Below are 22326 nucleotides of genomic sequence, written 5' to 3'. Positions count from 1 at the left end.
AAACACTGAGAAATCATTAAGCTATAAAGGCATTTCCAGTAACTGCCAGTAAAGCAGAATGGAAAAGTCATGCCCTATTGTTTCCTGGCATTTGTGAGATACTCTGAACTCAGCATACGCGTTTCAACAGTAGTGCACGTGCGGTTTTCCTCTGGCTTCCCAGTTTCACCTGTCGGAGCACGCACAGATGACGCTGGGGTGGTACCTACTGATGCTGCAGCATGTATGGCTATTTTAAGATTCCTTCGGGCTCTGTTTGTTGCTATCTTTGAAAACAGATTTGACACTTATTCAGCAGATCCTTTGGATTATTAAGCTTGCAAATTAAGCTTTAGCAAATACTCTGGACTAGTTATGATGGATGGAAATTTCACAGAAAAAAGAAAAGGTCATATTTTTGTCTCCCTTCCCTCTTAATTCGAGGCATGTGGAGGCAGAAGGTGGTAGAAGAGACCTGGAGCACTCAGAGTCATGTTCAAGAAACCTGATTGGATCCCAGCACATACTGATCAGTTTAATAAAGAGTTCCATTATAATGAGGCATTCTTATAGTGGGTGTATTTTTTAAGGTATTTTCTCCCCACCCACCGGCTCCTTGAAGGGTAACTCTGGCAAGAAAGAATCTGTTTTATTGGATTTTCTGGTCTATTTGGGCTCCCTTATTCTTAAATTAAAACCAGAGATCACTTAGTCTGGAGCCTAAAGACTTATTTAAAATGAGTCATTCCTAAAGCACCCATAGTCATCGGAAGCAAGATGCTTCTGCTGGGAAGACAGAGCTAACCCCTTCCTTCTGACCGCGCTGGATCAGCATTCCATTGCAGGCAGTGGTTAAGCTGTTTTATTTCTCACGTGCTTGTGGCACTGTATTTGCTACCTGTTATGGAGACTTATGTGACAGTCTCCATTCCAGCTGCTAATTTAGAACCGCACAGTCTATGTCTGCAAGATCAATTAGTGCCTGAAAAGTAATCTCCTAACTGTTGCTGCCACTGGTTAGTCGGTTTGTTTTAATTATGACAGAATATCTTTGCTCTTAAAAAAAATCGAAAGGATGTCAGCCTATTTTCTGCCCACCCCCGAAGACTGTGAGCCCTCGCCTAATATGGTAATTTCTCCAAAGCTGGGAGAATGTCTTCAGGGCACCTAGCGGCTTGACATGGTTAAAACACCAAAATAATTATTGAATAGCCACAACAATAACTTTAAAATGCATGCGCAGTAGCATTTTGCAGGTTCTGAAAAGCTTGGCTGTGTTAATGAATTTATGTCTCCTAAGAATCCTGTGTCGTAGGAAGGAGACTGTTACTAATCCTTCTATACAGACAGGGAAACTGAGGCACATAAAGGTTAAATTTCTCAAGTGCTCGTGGCTAGTAAATGGCAGGCGGGGGGGCTTGATCCCAAATTCTCTGCCACCACATTCTGTGGTCTTTTCACTATATCACCAGGCTTCCTTCCCCAACAGAAGCCTCTATGTATACACGAACCTTTAGGAAGGTTGGCTGTGGAGCGTTTTTGCTGTCTGAAACTTTCAAACTCCTTTCAGTCTAGTTCAACTGGTTCAAGTTCAGCTTTACTGCACTTGGTTGCTGCTTCTCCATGACTCCAGTTTATGTGCTGGCTTATTTCACTAAACATAAGACCTTCCTCCAGTTCCATCAAATGGTAAAATTTTATTCTACATTTTTAAAAGAATGTAAATTTAGTAGTTTAAAGCCATGTTCTTTCACTGTATCAACAAAGTTAAAATTAGTTACATAACTAATAAAATACAACTCTCCTCAATAAAATGAGAAAACCAGAATTTTATAACTAGGATGAATTCAGTCTTCAATTGACTATGTGAAAGAAAAAAAAATATTATCGATCCTTTTAAAGTATTTTAAATGCCATTAGCTAGCCAATAATGTAGAAATCTGCTTAACATAAATTACAGAGAAAGCAAGAACAGAAGGGAATTGTATAAAAAATAGAAACGATTATGGTAGAAAGAAAAATTAAAACTGCCTTCCTCTTATTTTTTCAGAAATAATTTTTAATCCTATTAATGTTCAAATTTCCCCAACTGTCAGCCAAACATCCCTTATTATTAGTTTTTCCAAAACTCAGTTCAGTCCAGCACCCACAGTGCATCAGGTTTTATTCAGTGCACTCCTCTTTCCCTACCCCCTGCATTGTTTCCATGTTGTTTATTTGTTAAAGAGTTGTTTCCTTGGACAGAGACATCACTTTAAAAATAGAGAATTAAATTTAAGTGAAAGAAAAATACCTTAAAAATCTTACTTACCAAAAGAGAATAGGGACGCTCATTATGTTCAAAAGGTTCAGAAAAGAAATCGGTATTGTGGTCCAGTCTCTGGTGGCCTCCATACTCCGCTGCATCTGAATCGAGCACAATTTTGAACGTGCAGCTCTTAAGGAATCACAACGGTTCACGAGTGGAATGAGCCGTGATAAAATATTTCTGAGCCAGGATGGAAAGGTGAGTATTCTGAACACAATTCAGTGATGATTTGGGCTATGTTCTCCCTCCCTCTCTAACATTTCAGTTTCTCATGTTTGAGAGAGGCTTCAGAGGCCTCCTAGTGCACACACCCATGGAAACCTCGCTGGCTCTCTGTCACAGCCCCTCACACGATCGTCCACGCCTATTGATGAAGAATCGACTTTTCTCTTAAGCCAACTGATTCCATTTGTTAGACATTCTTCTCCATATTGAATAGAATCTTGATTTCTTGGGACTATTTCTACTCAGAAAAGCCATAAAGAATAAGTTTGAAATACAGTAACTTTAAAATATTTAATGTTAGCTATGCTATCTCCATGTGTCCTTTGCATAACTTACTAAATACTTACAAAATAAATTCCCAGAACCTTTAATGATTCCTCATTGGATATGGCTTTTTACTCTTTCCCCATCTTTGAATTCATGCTGGTTTGCTAGATTTTGGTTGACTAAGAAAGGAACACAGAAGTGAACCAAGGGTCCGAATGTGGTCTGAAGAGTACAGAACCAAGCAGGCCGAATCCTTCCCCTTGGTTACAGGCAGCGTGCCGCTATGAATGCACATGATCATGAACATATTATCTATCATGACACAGGTAGATTCCTGTTGCAATCATGTGATCTGCTGCAATTTAAGACCAGAGTTTTCACAATGAGCTATTACACACGTTAGCATTATTGCAGTTATGACAAAATAACAGCTATGGTTATTATGTTCAAATTTATGCTCAAATGCCTAGAAATGGTACTTAATAGAAAAGTCCACAAGTAAATATACATGGATACTTAGAGATTTAAGTTTCTTCCAGCCTAAGGAGGGAGACAGATAGGCGTCTAAGTGCTTTGTGTTTTCTCTTCCTGGTAATATAAATATTTAATCTCAGAAATGTTTGTATATTTTTCATTACAGTAAAAATGATCACATTAAAAGTGCATGTAAATAACAAACTATGACCATCATTTTAATGCCTAGGGAACCTATATTTGGGTAAAAGATGCAGATGAACTCGCCACGGAACTCTTGCTGGGACTGTGGCTCCATTTCCCTCAATCCAGGTCAGCCTGCTCTACTACTGCCAGTAAGCTGCAGATGATGTGAGCATACAGATTTTATTTAATGGGGAAATACAATAGTGAAAATAAATAGAGACATGGTAAATAAATGAAGCATGCGGGAATAAAAGGAGCTACTAAAATATAAGTTTACATTTTTGTTCTTCATCCTAGCTCATTAAATACTTGCACAAGTCTTCAAAAAGCGTTACACAAAAACAAGAGTACAGTACAGTTTAGAAAATAATGCCCTAGAATCCTTTTTAAAACATTTGAAATACAGTATCAATTATTAAATTATTGGTAAACAACACAGATTACTGGCAGTAGTGACTGAAGAAAGCAAATATATCATGAAAAGCAGTGATTCCCAACCTGTGGGTTGACAATCACTGGTGGTTGTGTCATTATGAGGGTCTCACAGAATGAGTAATTATGTTATTATAAGGGACTGGGAATCTATATATGTATTGTTTGAAGACTAAATTATGTTATTATACCCATTTGGTACTATATTTCAAAGAAAGTGCATTTTTTGGATTAACAAGATATAGGTTCATTTAAAAAGCTGCAGAATTTGAGTTTTTCACCTATGTATTTTCTCAATCAAGGATACTGAAAGAACAATTGTTATTATCAGGACCAATTTCTTTTTGACATTGAAAGGGATCATCCCACTGAAATGGTTATAATCTACTCAATGTATATAATTTCTAGCTATGAAGAAAAAGCTTACAAAAGCCATAAAGTTTCAAAACATCAGTTTAGACCTGTATCTCTGATCTATAATTTAACGAACAAATTCTGCTGTGGTCACTTTTGGAATTACCCAGCCCTGTGTCTATATTGCCAGGGAACACAACTTCCTTTAGAAAAGGCAAAACTTAAACTCCAGAAATTTCAACAATTTAAAATACTAGATTAAAAGTAACGATTGTGAAAGAGCTTTATCATTGTAAATTACTACCACATATTACTCAAGAATCAGGAAAACCCACCTTTTAAGAACACTGCTTAGAACAAACATTTTTAAAGGGGTTATCTGGGCAATTGGATTTTTGTTTTTCTGTTCTCTCAGCATTCCCTCACTCCCCATTTCTAATGCACGTGGGGAGACACACACACACACACACACACACACACACACGACTTGGGTCCCACACAGCATCAACACCCCTACAAAGCTCTGTCTTCCACCAAAGAACATCTCCCTGAAAATATAACTTAAAGCCTTTATATACTTGAACTATCTTCTTCATGTGGTTTCCAGTTCTGCAGTAGATAAAACAAATGTGGCAGGACATCTCAACATCTAAACGACATGTCTTTTGTTCACAGTTACCTCCCTACACCTAGCAGACTGCCTTCTCATAAGAGAGTCTCAATATATCTTTGAAAATGATATATAGGGTGACAATCCTGATTCACCAAGAATGGCTAAATTACATATCTTATTTTTTATACTAGAGGCAAGTAGAAAAATTATCTTTATTTTCCCATTCACTTATTAAACTCACACAATGTACAAGGCACTGTGCAAGATTAAAAAAAAATGACTATGGTGTGATTTTAGTTTATGTGAAACTCATAGTCTGTAACGGAAGATTAGAAATGCACATGAATGTCTATAAACAAAGCAGAAAGCAGTATGTATTGAAATGTAGAGCCAAGACGGGAAGGTAGGATTGACAGCCTGTATAGAAAACGTTTTGAAGTCTGGGCTAGACTGTTAAGAATTATTTTGTAATTAGGTATGAGAAAGTTGAAGATTTGTAAGAAAGGTTGTGACAATCAAGAAAATTAACCTGAAGGTCACGGGCGGAACAGAATGGACAAAGGAAAGACTGGATCAGGGAAACCAGCCAGGAATCTACCAATGGTCCAAGGATAGTGCAAATGGAGATACAAACATAAACCTATGAAATTTTGGATGTGCAACTGACAGTACTCAAATGTAAGGAGACAGATACTCAATTTGGGGAAATAGATGGAAAGGGAGAATAGTTGTGCCCAAAAACACGCTGTAGGTTTAGTGGCAGAGATGAGCATCAAATGTAGATCTAATTACCCTAGTCTCCACAGGTGGGTGCCTGTTTCACGCCAAGAATCATGCACAGTATTTTCATATGCAGTTTCTTGCTTAATTCTAAATTTGAGATTATAAGCATAAAGAGGCCAGAATGAATATGACATGAAGAATAAAAATAAGAAAAGCAGATAAAGGGATATCCATCCAAACGTTTAATCTAATTACATCTAAAAGATTGGCATTAAAGGACTGTGATCTTCACATTTCTTATGGAGTCATATCTGAGGTTTACTGCATTTGTTCTAGATCATTTTCTTGTTTAACTGGTTCATTTGCTTATTTGATTGGAGAATACAAAATATTGAAATAAGAAATTTACTTTGCTCAATTTGGAAAAATACAATAGGGAAGGAATGATAGAATGACAGTTTTGTGGGGTTTTTTTTTTGAGTTTTTTTTTTTAAAAGGAGATCAAATCGATCCCTATCCATTTGGATGTCATTAAAATATTATGATTTCTTCTTATTCTAAATTCAAGAGCTTCCTAAGTATTTGATACGTCTATCAACAGGTTGAAGTAGATAAGAAGTTTTAAGCATTATTTTATAATCTATGTTCTTAAGTTTGAACCAAGGAAGAGCCATGTTCTGAAGACCTGTACTAATAAGATTAAAGAAGAATGAAGGCATGAAGATGCTTAAATTCAATGGCTCTTCAAATACTTCAAAAGCTGCTGTGTTTGCTCAGACACTTGATAAAGTGTCTGTTCAAAGTATAAGGATTTTGATGTAAGAAGTACTGTCATTTAGATCATTCTGCACTAAAGTCACTTCACTCCTGCTGATGAAACTGAGGAAATTTATTGTAAGGTACAAACCCTGAGGCTTCGGATTGAGTGACAATAAAAGGGGTTCTCTAGTGACTAGAAGACCATAAAGATGGCAAAGCTGGTAAGTTGCCATACATCTTTAAATCTAAGACACCACCGATTTTAAGATGAATTATTTTATACACCTCTAATAAAGAGAAAAAAATATCACTACCATGCCAGTCATTGTAAGATGTATCCCAGTTGAAGACATGTTAAAACGTGAAAAAAGAGTACCCTTAGAATATATGAATTTGGTATGTTATTTTCATATACGATTCTTCAATCGACCCACCCATAGTATTATGCTTGTAACAACGTTTGAGAGCTAAGTGACCCCAGGAGAGAATCTATATCGAAGGCAGAAAACATTAGGTAGGAAATTCTAAAGAACTGTGAACAAACACCTGGTAGAGTAAGAACAGGTGCTGGAAAGCAGGAAGAATTTTATGTTTTTAACAGTCTGAAGATAACTACTCAACACAGGACTTGCGACAATGTTCCAACATAATCTTTCCTCTTTATGTTTCATGAATTGAACTTTATTGTCAGCCACAGTTCACAAAATCTTACGTTATGGCTGTACAGCAAATCAAATAGATCTGTCCCTTTATTTTATAAATATAATTAAATTATACTTCATGTATTGTCCTGAGAGCCAAAGAAATGGCCATAAATGATAACTTTTAGTTGCTCTCTCTGGTCTCTTTCCAAGTGCAGAAGTAGCGAAGACTTGTGATGTGCTGCTGTATATTTTATGAACGTGTATGTGTGTTAGAGTGAGGCAAATACGTGTGTGTGTGGGTGTGTGTATCTGATTTAGGCATTTCTATCTTTAGCTCTGTCGTCTAGAATATACAATAACTTAAAGATTCATCACTGGAAATGAGTTCTGATATTTTCATTATTTGTTCAAAACTATTTCATGGCAATGTGACATTTATGAGAATATTGTTTTCAATACACAGTATCTATTTAGCTTTTTCTCCTCCCTGACTTTAATTTTTTAAAAATCCCCCAATATTATATTTCTAAAATAAAATTAAAACCGAGAGTAATGCAAAAATAAATAGGAAATTTACTATTGAATGTAGTAAAAGTATAAATGGCAAGTGGAACTTCTCTCTAAGGGGACTAATATATATATATATATGTATGTATATATATATTTAACTTTTATTAGTTCACATTAAAATTTTTTTGCCCTTGAAAAAAGGCAACAACTTCAATACATGAGCTACATATGCATTCAAGTTTGTGAACACTGTCTTCATTAAAAGTTTAAATGACAACCACATGCTTTAATTAAATGCAAAACAGAAGTGTATTTCCAGTACAGCCTAGGATGTGCTTGTTCCATCAGTAGGTTTCTGATTTTAGACTAAAAATTAAACTCCAGTTCCTGCAAGTTTACTTCCTTAACTGTACATTCTTAGGAACTGAACAATGCAGAAAAGCAATAAAGCAAACTCAAAGGATGAGGGGCTCAAATACAATCTACCACATTAATGAATGGATTGCTATGCTTTTTGAAATGCATTTTCATGCAAATTATTAGTTTATTTTTAGGCATAGTTAATGAGACACACCAGTAAATAACAAATCGAATGATAATATAAAATATCGAGTACTGCATATTTCTCTAGAATAATTTTCCTATTTGCATAAACATTTTACAGAACACTTTGACTAACCTAATTAGGAACTTTTCTTTGTCCTAGAAGATTATATAACTTGAACTAAAAAAGTCACTGTTTCTTAGTAACTCAACAAAGAAAAACAATGAAAAAATATGCCTACACTTCTAGCCTAATCTCCCTCTAAAATTGTTGCTTTTTGTCTGTGCCATTAAGGATTACCCAAAGAAATTATAAATTCAATAATTTGATGAAGCAATAGCAATTATTTAGAACTGCAAAAGAAAAAAAAAACAAGCGTTTTATTTATCTTTTAACTATATACTTCGTCATTAAAATGAGTTTCATCTGTGCAGATGCAACATTTCTTACAAACATATTGTGCTTTTGAACTCAAAATAATTTTGACATAGGCTATAAAGAAACACCTTCACCCAAACTTACTCTAATACATCCTTCACTGGAGTCCAACACAATCTATATAAATGGAAAAGATAATTGGAAACTTCAAAGTTCCTGAAAAATAATGACAATTGCAAGCGGTAAGCATCCTCTAAGCCATTTTTATGCAGACAGAAAAGAACAGGAGGAAGCATCCTAAAGGAGTAAATAAAAGGCAGTGGGTGCGTCCACGGGCTTTGGGGTCCAACAACTACATCCTAACCCAGTTCTGCCAATTACCAACTGTGTGTCTTCCAGCAAGTTACTGAGTTTCCTTGAGGCTCAGTTTCTCACTGGTAAAATGCAGGTAAGACATCAGAGGTTGCTGTGAGGATTCACCAGAGCAATGTACAACAAGTGCTTAACCCAGTGCCCAGCACCGGGGAAAGTGCTCAAGTTATTAGCTGCTGTTTATATTATTATTATAGACGCTAACCATTTAAACTGCTGTCTCAAGTGATAAAAAATACAAAAGTAGATCAATTTATTCTCTTACTTTTTAATACCCAAATTGGCCTTTTTGTCTTTTCTGCTCTTTATATCCATCCCCTTTTCCCATGTCTTTGTTCTCACTAGAATCTGAACATTTTTCATATTATTTAAAAATCTGAACATTGGAATTTAATTGAACAGTACATTGAACTCTTTGAGGACTAAATGCTTCTAAAATTTAAAATTTTTTTTTAAGAAAAATGCTCCTCAGGCTTCTGAGAAAGATTGAGAAACCAACTCTGAACACTGAAACTGACAATTAAAACTTCTCCACACCCTCCTGCACTTGTCCAGATTTTTTGCCATAGCATTATCAACTTTTATCATACCACAAACTTAAGTACCTTATTTTCTTTCTTTCTTTCTTTATTAAAATACAGTCTCTATAGGGGACTTCTGTCTTTCCCCATGCCCCGTCCTCCCCTCTGCCTGGGACCTAGATTAGTACCAGGCATATTTATTGAGTGGGTCTTCTTTACATCATTTTCCTCCTGCAGTTTCCTCCTTGGGTTCTGATCTATGCATGCTTCTGCTAAACTTTAAGAAATAATTTAATACTACTTTAGTCATAAAAAAACTATATGTTCTTCCCTTGTTTTATAGAGTTAACATTTCAGATCTGTACAGTGTAACTTCTAACACAATCCCATTTCATTACCTATAAAGTTTTACTTGGACATTTTAAAAGGTTTTTTTCCCCTTCTTTTTGGAGAAGTCAAAACAGTTAAACAAATGCATGTCAGCTTGAAGCAATTAATTCTCAAGTGAATAACTCTGATTGGTGTAAGTCCTGGAGATAGACATTTTATATAATTCTCAGTTGAAGTGGATAAGTGATTACATGTTTACTAAAGCCGACATATACTCAAAGACTTGCATTATTAACTTGACTGCTTAACTTTCTTCATACGGATGACTGAACTTAAGCATAGAACATCAAAGTGACTTGTCAAAAATCATATATCTACATAATTTGGCGGGGCCTGGATATGTACCTAGGGAAAATATTTTCTACCACTCTACCACCATCGGTCAGTTAAAGTTTGCAAAGCAAATGAACGTGAAAATACTTAAACATTTGAAAGTAGATTCTTTTAGTGCTGATAGTAGAAACCACCTTTTTCTTTATCTGAAGTCAAAACTTATTAGGAGTAACATATAGTTAATACATATTCCTCTTTCTCTTTTAACTTTTAAGACCAAATTGAAAATCATAAGTTTGGGCTTACTCAGTGCTTCAGAAATGTAAATGAGAAGGGGCTGAGCTAGCTGCCCATGAGAAACTGTCACACAAAACTCACAGGTGTGTGTGTGTGTGTGTGCATGTGCGTGTGTGTGTGTGTGCGTGTGCACGCACTCACATATGTATCATTACCCCCAGTCATTCCTGAGGACTTGTAGACAAAGAGCCCATAACCATGAAAACTTTACCTTGGTTGATGATTGTGAGGGAAAGGATTCATTGAAAACATTTCTCTACAGGCATCAAAATCAAACAAAAGATGAACGACTGCTTTAAACACACATATACATATGATTGCATATATATATATTATTATATATATATATAATATAATATATATATTATTATATATATATAATATATATGTACCCCTGGGTAATATATATATAATATTAATATTAATATATATAATATTAATATTAATATATATATATAATATTAATATTAATATTAATATATATATATTACCCAGGGGTACAATAACTCTAACATAGTAGTTCATAATCATCTTCAGAACAATCATATTGGTTTAGTCTTACTAGGTAGATGTGGAGAAGAATTACACAAGGAAAGAGTAAAGCTGCTAAGTTATTTCTACAAAACGCATTTTTGTACAATTCAAAGCAAAACAACAAATGTTTTGGCTATGATAGTCAAACGTAAAGATGATTTATATAACTGAAATAAGCAAAAATCCTGGTAAGTTTTGAATCAAATTCTGTGTAGACAAATTTGTTTTCATAGTCATTTCACAAACACTAAGTTTTATTTATATACTATCCAAAAATTATTAAAATTCCAAAGTGAAGTGACCATGATGAACATAAGAGAGTTAATTTAACACAGTAGGATGATTCTATATATCCCTGAGGTTAAGTCATCTGAAGCAGTCAACAAACAAAATTTCACCAGGAATAAATTTCCTACCTCCAAAATTAAGGCAAGAACAGGAAATATATACAATTAAATGCTTCTAATATAAACTACTGGGAAGCTCAATTCCCTAAAACTTTTCCAAGCCTGTGCCCATTGTATATGGCTAAAACAAACTGAAACTCCCATGCTGTAGACCAGTGCTGGTAACGTGGGACTAATGTGCATATCGTATCTTCTGCTGCTCAAGGAAGAACACAAACTTATCAAGAAAGCTCATGACAGCAGATCTCTTCTTTTCCACCTCTTTGTGAAGTGTCCTTTCCTCTATTCTATGGGATTTTTAGTCTCCAAATTCTTCGATCTTCTAATATCATTCAGCACCTAGCATGACACTTTCCTGAATCTGACTTGAAGCTGAAATATACTGAGATTTATATCTGGGTTTAATAAAAAATTTGAGTAGTCATCTTTTTCCTTAAAAAATATTTTACTCTTTTAAAGTGAGTATGCTTATTTTTAAAATATTCCAGTTAACCTGATCTGTGCTTGTGAGTGTCAGAAACTAGACTACTATAACAGTTCATAAAATGACATTTAGTCAGAGGCACCATTAACTTTTACAAAGAGAAGCAGAGAAAACAAATAAAATTATAAGTAATTAGTGAGACACGCTTTATCTATTTTAATGGCATTTCTACAGGGGAACAGAAAGATGAATTATCTGGTGCCAAATAAAAAATGGTGCTAAACTTACAGGAATTTAAATCACATCTATTTACTTACTAAGAATACAATCTTGTGAAAGTTCAAAATCTTTCTGATGCTTAATTTAGTCTGAGGATAAGAATACTTGTCTGACCCCATCACTAAGATTACGTGAGGATAAGAGGAGTCAATATAAATAAAAGTATTCATACACCATCCATTATTATGCAATTTTACTTTGGGCACACATTTGGAAACCATCTCAAAATATTATCTCCTCATCCAACCAATTCTATTTAATTTGAGTGGGGTGAACCAGGTCATGCTAGAGTTCTTCTACCTCTCAAAACTCTATGATTCCACGCTGCCCTGTACTTCCTAACAGTCACTGAACATCACATCACAACATTGCACTCGGTAAACAGGCAAGATGGGAGGGTGATTAGGGGTCATCTTCACAGAGCTGACAGTTGAAGCTATGAGCTGGTGTGAGTTCTTCAAGGGAAGAGAGCAAGTAAAAAGGACAGATGATTGGGTTTAGATGTGACAGAAACAGATAACACACAGAGTGGGTAGAGAGGAAAGGGAAATCAAGATGGTGGTGCAGCATATGGAGAGAGTGGATGTAAGGAAGAAAGGCAGGCCAGTGGTACCAGAAGGAGGGAAGGATTTAGCAGCAGAAGACTTTTGATTCCAGTACTTTGGAAGGACAGAAGTCATTCTGCCACGGTGAACCGGGAAACAGGAAATGAAAAGAGAAGTAGGACAAGAGAATGGAGGCAACAGAGAGGGTTAGTATCTACTCCTCTCGTCCTTTCTTTTCCTTCCTTTTATTATCCAATTTCTAGTGCATTTTTAGAATGAGGATGATGACAGTAATTATACCACAGCTGCTAACACTACCTGAGCTTATCGTTTGTGCAGGACACTGGTGCTAAGCCTTTCACATGCATTAACTCATTTAATTCTGACAATAATTCTACAAGGAGGTGTTTTAAAGATGAGAAAATTAAGAAACGAAGAGATTACTTTCAAGGAGAGATGGAACTTGAACCCTCAGATGGTCTTATTACAAAGCCCATTCTCTTAACTATTATCCCAGTGAAAAGAGTAAATGACTCCATGTTTACAAACAGGAGACCAGAAATACTGACTACTACTGGTGGTCATACTAGTTACACGAGCCTTTGTGAAATAAAAATGTGAGGGTAAGAGAACAAACTGAAGAAAATAATGCTTCGGAATCAGAAAAGGAAGCTACCACCAGAGAAACTTGTTTTCCTTAGCTGGACAAAAAAGGAAGAGTGTTAGAAGGGAAGGTAGAAGAGTGAAAACTGACTATCTCCCTAAATAGTTAAGAGCTTAGGGTGAAATTACCATACTGCTTGTAATTTTACAAAGAAGATAATTTCCTGTTTTAATTAATGTTCCTCTAATAAACATTTATTGTCTGCCAATAAAAGGCAGTATGACTGCACTTAAGTTATACATTAACTAATTTTACTTGATAACATCTGAAGAGTACTTCCCTTATTTAATAGTTGATCATCACATAATTACCAGAGAAGATTAATTTGTTTCACGGATAAATTTCACAAACAAAATAGGAATTAACTAGGCATTTTTTTTTTCACCATTAGGGTAAGAGATACCACATTAATAGAACTAGAGATGGTTCTTACACATGGTTATAACTGCAGCCATTATTTCCAAAAACACATTGTTCATGCTTCTACTTTTTCCACTTTTCTCTGGAGAAACACAACCTTCTTTTGGTTGTAGCATCCTAACATCCTTAAGAGCCCTTAAATAGTTATAGTGAACCCGTAACTACATTATGGCTTAATTTTAAGAAATCTTCTGAAGTACTCAGGTACCATTTTCACATAAAAATGAAACTCTGACTTGTTAGTTTGACCCTGTGAGGTTCTGAGTTAGAACAGCTTACAGAAAATAAAAATATCTCACTTCATAAAAGATCCAAATAGCTTTCTCGTAGGCAGGAGATATTCACTGAAAAAAAAAAAAAGGCTAATTTCTATGGAGATCCAGAAGGAAAAAAGTAATTTAACATTCAATATCAGAAATTTGTTTTAGATACTGGAGGCTCGATTTAAAAAAAAAAACCAAACACTGGCACCAGATATAAAGGTGACAAATATAATTTATCTTAAAACAGAAGAGAACTACCTGTTCTGCGCTGATTAAATAAAAGTCTCTTTAAAAAGAAAGGTTAGATATGAAATCTTTCAGGCCAAGGATTTCCTTCTTCTATAGTTTGCAATGCTATTTCCTAGGAAAGGAAAAAGTTTACCAAATGGGATGGTGAGTATAAAGTGCTTGCAGCATGCAAAGCATACAATAAGTCTGCAATGGTAGGAGATCTTATCAAAATCTGTTCAGCAAGCATTCTGACAGCATATTCTACAATTTTAAATTCTACAAAATAATGATATGTGTTACTGATAACATTTTATCAGTGTTTCCTTTCTACCATTTAATTAAATATCTGCTGTAAGGGAAAAGCAACAGATTATAGAAATCTTTGTGTTTTAATTACTCAATTTCAAACACCTTCAAGGGCTCTTTTACCATTAAGTAGCTGTATCCTCCGTCTATCCATCCATCTGTCGGTCCATCCAAATATCCATCATCATCCATCCATCAATCAATAATTTAGCTTTATGTTAAAAGTAACTAATATATTCTAAGTAAAGATATAATTGTTAATATACAGGTAAGAAAGATTCTCAGTCTTACAATGTAACTTGGAATCAATTTCCACATAATAGTACTTCTTTTCATAAACTGGTAAAAATAATTATATTAGGCATGGATGTCCCCCGCCCCCTGACTAGTGATACAACTAGTAGGTGAGAATGTACTGTTTTTATAGGATACAACAGTACTTCTGATTTCTTTCTCCACCAAAAATATAAGAAATAGAGGATAGAAATCTTGACTGAGCTACTGTTAGGTGATTTTCTGGAACCAGAAGAGACCATCACTGAGCAACTGAATTATGAACCAAAAACAGGAGTGCTGGTGAATGTCTCAGGGCACTGTGACACTGAATAGCACTCAAGCTATTAAAAAAAAGAAATCTAAAAACATATGTGTGTAGTAAGGACTCACTCATTATTCATTATTGCCTATAGTCTTATGAATATATACTAAGCCAATCTAAAAGTGTTACAGCAATTGCAATATTTTAATCATGCAAGATATTTTTCTTACTTTGATATTCATCTCAAATTCCTGAGTAGAAAAATGATGCTAAATCATAGGCTCTTTTTTGCTAGTGGAGGTGGGGGTACATGTTTGTCATTATCATTAAATCACAAAGCTTTTGGGACAGTGTTTAACAATGAAAAATTACCAAAAGTACCATGAAGTAACATTTAAAAGCATGATTTTCATCTTGAAACTAAAGAAGACTAACCAAAGCCATGAATATACATCCATTTTCAAGCTCTACAAACAAAAGGAGGATTTATATTAAATATAAAATGAGCAGGATTATCTGCCTCTGTTCATATAAAGAGCTTCATATTAAATGACTGCACAGAGTAAAAGCACCTGCACGCAAACACACACACACTCACGTGTGTGCACACAAGGAAAAGAAACGTGCTTGCATCAGTTCAAAGTCACTGTGTAGATCTTTTATAAGAATCCCTTGTATTTGTTTTTGTTTTCTTAAATTCTGTACCAAAACATCTAAGCCTGGAAAACTAGATAGTTAAGCTCTACTTATTTTAGTCCAGAAATTAACCTTTACAATAAAAATCTTGATAGAATGTGGTATTTAGCTAATCCTAAATTAAGCCCCTTGTTTTTATTTGCTGCAGAAAGCATAGATTCTAATAAGCACAGAATGTTACATAACCACGCTTCAAAGGCTTCTGTAAACTAAACAACTCGCAGCAACATCTCTGCCTTCAGCGATCACACTTCAGTGAATCATCCAAGTGACCTTATTTGCTCATAAGAAACTGTGTACAGGTTGCAAATGTCAGAGTCTGAATTTACATTTTAAAAAGTACATCTTGCAGCAGTTTAATGAAAATATTGCAAAGATCTCGGGTCCGATCCAACTATTTACTCATCTGTTCCCTTAGCTTTAAATATTTTTGGCCTGGCTTCACATATTCTTCACAAGCCATACTTTATGATTACTCCTCTTAACACTTCAATATTGTAACAGTTTGAAACGCCATTTGGAAAGGGGGCTGCTATTACACTATTACTCCCACCCCCATCTCAATAGCATGCTGCCAAGTAATTTGAAAACACTTGATACTAGTGTTGTTTATGCTCTCGGAATGATTTGAATCTGTATAGACGAAGACACACACCTTACAAATGAGCTGTGAAGGCTTACCACTAAATGTGATTATTTTACACCTAATGGATGCGCTGCATTACAAGAGTTTCATTCTCAACACAGAATTGTGGCACATTTATATTCTACTTCAAAATAAAGAAATCCCAATAATTGACCTGAGTCAATTATTTCATGTTGTGCTTTAAAAAAATTTTTTTTTTTTTTTTTTTTATTGTGGAGGATGGTGACAGGGATGGAGCATGGGGAAGAATTTGTGGTAGAGGGTGACGGTGAGGTACTGAGGGAAACTGATGAGGGAGAAGTTTGCCTGTGCCATGAATGGTTGTATAATTTTCTCATGCCACCCATTTTCCCAGAATGATATCAAAATCATCTTGAACATCACAGAAATGTTCATCATTGCTCATGTCACTACTGCTTCCACCACCGATGACACTCACACAGTCATGAACAGACAGGAAGAGGCACCATGGCCTGAGAGAAAGAACATGGCTTTGTAACCCACTGCTCAACCTTTACAACCCTGTGCTGGAGGGAGGTTGGATAGTTACTTAAAGTTTCCTGGTCTGTCACACAAAGCTAACACATCCTACCTTACAGGGCACCCAAAAATATTAACTAGATACTTGATAAAAATGGCTAGCAAACAGAAGGCCCTTGAAAGAGGTCCCCTAACCCCCATGCTCTCCCCTACATCACTCAAAATGAGGCATCATTATTTGCGTTATTGAGAAGGGATGAGAGTGAGCAGTTTGTCTTAGGGGTTCATTAGACGTTTTCCTTGTGATTCAAGGCTGATTTGATAATGGGTCTAAGTGAGGAACGTGACTACAGAAATACAATAATTATTCTGATACTATAGAGGGCATTATGTTTCTTTCTTTCGCTACAGCTAAACAATGTGAAATCATAAGCAAATATACCACATCAGGAAAACGCATCTTATCCTCCTGAGCATGTAACCTGCCTACTTAGCCAGTACACTTGGGTCTCAGCTCTGCATCACCCGCATTGCTATCTCTTGTATGAAAGAATGCTGGTGATTATTACGCCGAAGACGAGCAGTGGAAAAGACAAATGGGAGACGGTGCACAGGCAAAGGGTTTTGTTGTTACTGTTTTTTTTTCCCCTTAGAATATGGCTGCAGTTTCCTTTTGCAGAAACGATACTGTGTCCTTTAGCAGTCACCAGGAAGACCGAGTTCAAAACCTCAGTGATACAAAGCAGACTCCCCTCTCAGCTTCCCAAATAAATCATCCTATTTTTGAAGTGACAGCTAAAAATCCTCCTTAAAGGGTGTCTTCTATCTTGCCTGGCATTGCCCCCAAAATAGCTCCCCTTATAACAGTTTCTTGGGAAGACAGTCACCACATATTCCACACAGATCTGAGTGAAAGTTGATGTTTTGCAATTTGATATACAAGATATACAGGTTCAAAAAATGGAACTGCTCAAGAATTCAGACATGCTACCTATTGCGGGTTTATATTTCATAGTGACAGAAGAAGTTCAAATGACTTCTTTAGAAACTTTAAATTTGTTCTGGTACCAAATCCTGCTTTCCAGGGAATTAAAAATTTGATGAATTTCTTGACTTGATTAATACATCCAATCTTGCCACTGTGGCTCCTTCACAGAGAAAAATCTGTATTCAATTCACTGGCTCAGTAGTTGGAAATATCAGTGGCATAGAACACTCTGGTAAAGTTAGAAAATATAGTGTAGAAATCCTAACAGTTTTGCACTTTCTGTACCTGAAATGATTCTATAATGCTGAACTGCAATGTTGCTTAAAGATGTAAGAAGAAAGTCATAAAGAGGAAAGACCAAAAAGAAATGAGACTTGTAAAATGCTAAGGATAATAAAAAGGACTGTTTAAACTAAGCTGGGAACAACAAGACGCTGGAAGATGAGCTCTATCCACTGCTTAGGGAAGATGGTGCATTCATACTCCAGCATTCTTCTATCTTCTCTATTAACGGATTAGAGACCAGATATAGTGTTTTTTAATGCTCAGTGTTAACTCTGGGATTTTACTTAAAATTATTAATTGAATAAATAAAGATAAAGAAGATATAACATAACACTAGCAGACATAAAGAAAAACTAAAGACTTACTTGAATGAAAATACAATAGGAATGAAAAATAGGATGGCTGCCAGAAAAGCTAATGTGACTTAAACTACATTAACGAACAAGCCATCTCTAGAAAAGGGGAAGGAATGGGGCTCTCTCTATGTCACATGGGCCAGACTGTTTCTAGAATGTTCTGCTGTTGGTTCTGGAGACACAATAAAGAGGAGTGTGAACAATGCTGGGTGTACTCTGATAAGGGAAACATGATGGTAACAGTTTCTGGAAAGCATCACAAGAATCTATTAAAGAAACCAGAGGTACATTTGGTCTGGAAGAAGGAAGATGAAGGAGAGGTGGCACTGGGAGGAACAGGTTAAGGGCCTTTCTGATTTGAACAGCCGGCACATAGAGCAGGCAATTAGCCCTAGAGTACAGAACTAATACATTTACATTTAAGGCAACGTTTTCAAAAATTAAAAAAAAAACTTTTATTGTTTACCTTGTGAAATAGATTCCTAGGACTGGAAAGTATTCTAATGACAGCTGTGGTTTGTGAAGGAATATAAAGATAGCATTTCTGCACTGAACTGGGTCACTAGAGTATATACAACACTGCAAAATCCAGATGATTTTGTACTTTCAAGCTGGGAGTTAGGTCTGGCAGTATTAATACAGCTAATTAGAAAGTATGATTTAAGGTATGGTGCAAAGGCTCTCCTGTTCTCCTTTCCTCAAAAAAAAAAAATGCCCTCCATATAAAACAAATTATTCTACATTGTAAACTGACTATACTTCAATTAAAAAACAGAAATTATTCTATTAGATAGCTAGTCCATTAGGTCTTGCATACTTTTAACTATTCAAAGAGATCTTTATTAAAATGCAAATGTCCTTAGAAGAAGCAATAACATATGGGAATTAGTTACAGCTTGTTGACAGAAAGACAGGAATGAGACAGGCAGCAAGTGTAAGAAAGGTCCTAGAGGGCACACATCTGTAGAAGACAAAATCCTGGCAGTGCAAGAACCAACAACGTTTCTTCAAGGCTCTCCTGGAGATCTAACAGACGCCTGAGGTTGCAATGGCTCAGACACTTCCACGAAGATATGGCCCAATTTTCCAAGACGGCTATATCATTACAACCTTTAATGAGTACATTTTCTGAAATGAGTCACCAATATAAAGCATTCAGTGCTTATTAAAGTAGAAAGTGTCTGTATAACAGGTGTCTGTAGATACTTAAACAAATTGCCAAATTTCTGAAGAGTCAATGTGCGGCAAGGTTTACCAAAGCCAAACTACACTTTCATGTACAGTGTAACTTTGTCTCAATGAACAAAATCAACTTTTGGGGTAGGTTTTATTTAATAAAATATACCATATTATCATCTATATTTTCATTTAATAATATCTGTTAAAGTTACACAGACTTCAGATAGGAGATCAATGTGGCTCAAGCCACATTGGATTTTTCTCCTAAATACCGTTATTGAAATTTCACGTATTTCCATTTGTCAATGATCCTAAATTAAACTCATATTTTCTATTCCCCCAACTGGCTACACCTCCTCGCTCTGCTGTCCTTAGTAATAATACCACTTCCATCCTTATTGTTCAAAGTGAAACCTTCTATTTTCTTTCCTATACCCCATGTCCTAACGGCTGCTGAGTCCTCTCACTACAAGAAGGGGCTTCATATACCCATCTATCCTACTGACATGACTTTAGCTCATGCCCTAATCTTCTTCTACATGTACTGAAATTTCTCATAATTAATATCTGTATCTCCAATCTCTCTTCTCATGAAAGCTCTCCTACACACTGGGTACATCAGAACCCTTCCTAATGCACATGTTCTTATCAAGTAGCTCCCCAGCACAAATGACTCACCATGAAACTACAGAAAAGAGCCTAAAGTAATTAATATGACATTAAAATCTTCTATTACGTGATCTCAATCTATCTCTTCAGCTTTATCTCTGAGTACTTCTTTTTATGGTCATCATTCGCCAAGTAATCCACTGTACTGTCCATTATCTAAGGATATTCTATGATTTCCAACAGCTGGAATGGCCTTCCTTAATTTCTTCTACTACAATTTTATACATTTCTCAAGGCCCAGGCTTAAAGGTCTTTTCTTAATCAATCAATTGATCCACAAATCCATCTCTTTCTCTCATCCAGGCTTTAAGGTCTTTTCCTTAGTCAATCAATCAATCTCTCTCTTGCATTTATTTACTTACTTTTTCTTATCCTCTGTTGCCCTGTGGAACCTTCCTGCCCCATCCCATTCACTGCATCATGCCTCACGTCCTACTGTGGTTTTACACACCTCTTCTCCACTACTTAGGGTCAAGGGCAGTGCTTAACAAACACTGCAGTAGATCCCAAGTGCTCTGTAAATGCATCTTGGTTTGATAATAATCAAAATGATATTCTGATTATATGACATTACCAGGTATGGAAGGATTTAGTCTAGGGGCATTACTTCAGTGGTCTAGAGCTGAGAAGGGTTTTGTGCTAGTGGCTAGGATTTAGTCTAGGGGCATTACTTCAGTGGTCTAGAGCTGAGAAGGGTTTTGTGCTAGTGGCTACGTGCCTTCATTTCTTCATGGAGATGGTGAGGACATTTGCTTCCTGAACAATTCAGCTCTTCTGTAGTTCAGGTAACCCCATTAAACTGACTCCCATGATCTGAGCATTCTCTGTGTTAACTGGGGCATGTTTGAGCTATTACTCACAGCTAAGACCTTCCCTCCTAAATGCTCTGATGTCCTGTGGGACGGCGATCTGGGAAGGCGGGGGAGAAGATGCAGAACCACCCCTCACCACCCTCAACGTCACCAAGCAGCACAGGGTGGTGGTAGACGCCACAGGCTACTTACCAGGCAGCATGGCCCTTTCCTCCTTTATTGTCAGAGAATCATTCTGTCATGGCTAACCACTTCATGAAGGGGCCACTTTCTGGAGACTTGGGGGTAATTTCTGATTAAGCTACTCATAATTATAGCATTCTCCTCCTGAGAAATTTCTCTGGGGAGGTATGACTGAATTCTGCTCCATGGAATACAAAAGGAAACTTGCCAAAGTGACTTCATTCGTGAAAAGAGACACAAATAGATTTGCCTTTTGTGACGTCTGCGGGTGACATTTGGAACCCTGGCTGTCTCGCGACCATCACAGGTGCCAGCCTTTGGACACTGCTGGCTCCCTGAGAGTTGAAAGCAGAAAGGCAGAACGGACCAGGGAACTTGATGATAGTGCTGGGGTCACCCTACCTCAGGGCTTTCACTGTTGGGCAAAATGCATTTTCTTTATTATGTGAGCCAGTGGAATAGGTGGATTGTAGCTGGAGACACCCCGACACGGAGGACTTCACGTTGGCAACAGACATCTTGCTCAGGTGGGAGACATTAATCACTGTGATGCCTTCAGGGGAAGAACATATTATTTCTACTGCCTGCGTAACAATCTGTGCTGGTTTGTTGCTAGGTCCTGAATCTTTTTCTGCTTTTTCTATGGACTGGATAAGTCAGAATCTCTAAAATACATAGCACGTTTCATTTTGTAATAATTATCACACATACAGTGATTAATGTTTGTCTTCTCCAGTAGTTTAAAGCGCAGGGACTATCTGCCAGGAAAACTACTATGTTTCCAGCACCTAGCACAGGGCTGGCCGTGCAGGTGCTCAATAAGTGGATGCTTAGTAAACATCTGTGAAAGGAATGAATGGATGATTAAATGAACATATAGAGAATATCAAAACATTCTCCCTGTTATTTCCTTTGCTTATGCCTCCCATGCCCTGATTCCTTACCCATTCACGCCTACAAAAGCAAGCTACAGCCTTTATTTTAGGAGACAGGAAACAGAAAAGGGAAGGGAGCAATCTTTACAGCTATGGTCTGCTTGCTCACTCAGTGGAGAGGGGAATGGAGACAATTCTCAGAGGCAACTTATGAAATATTTTCATAGGGAAACTTCAGTCATCTCCCGTACTATGTACTGGATCAAGATATTATTTAAGAAAACGTTTAAAATCATC

General features: G+C 36.3%; 1 protein-coding gene across 2 annotated transcripts in view; it reads right to left on the bottom strand.

Annotated features, from left to right (window-relative positions):
• The window catches only part of GBE1 (1,4-alpha-glucan branching enzyme 1), a 234317-nt gene that overhangs the window by 5326 nt on the left and 206665 nt on the right, over positions 1-22326 (bottom strand). For both annotated transcript variants that reach the window (XM_072967491.1, XM_072967496.1), the window contains one exon: positions 2291-2408. In XM_072967491.1, coding sequence (XP_072823592.1) covers positions 2291-2408 — 118 coding nt within the window. The remainder of the gene's footprint in view (positions 1-2290; positions 2409-22326) is intronic.

Source organism: Vicugna pacos, chromosome 1 (assembly GCF_048564905.1).
Source record: "Vicugna pacos chromosome 1, VicPac4, whole genome shotgun sequence".
Lineage (NCBI taxonomy): Eukaryota > Metazoa > Chordata > Mammalia > Artiodactyla > Camelidae > Vicugna > Vicugna pacos.
This window is presented reverse-complemented; position numbering and strand designations above follow the sequence as displayed.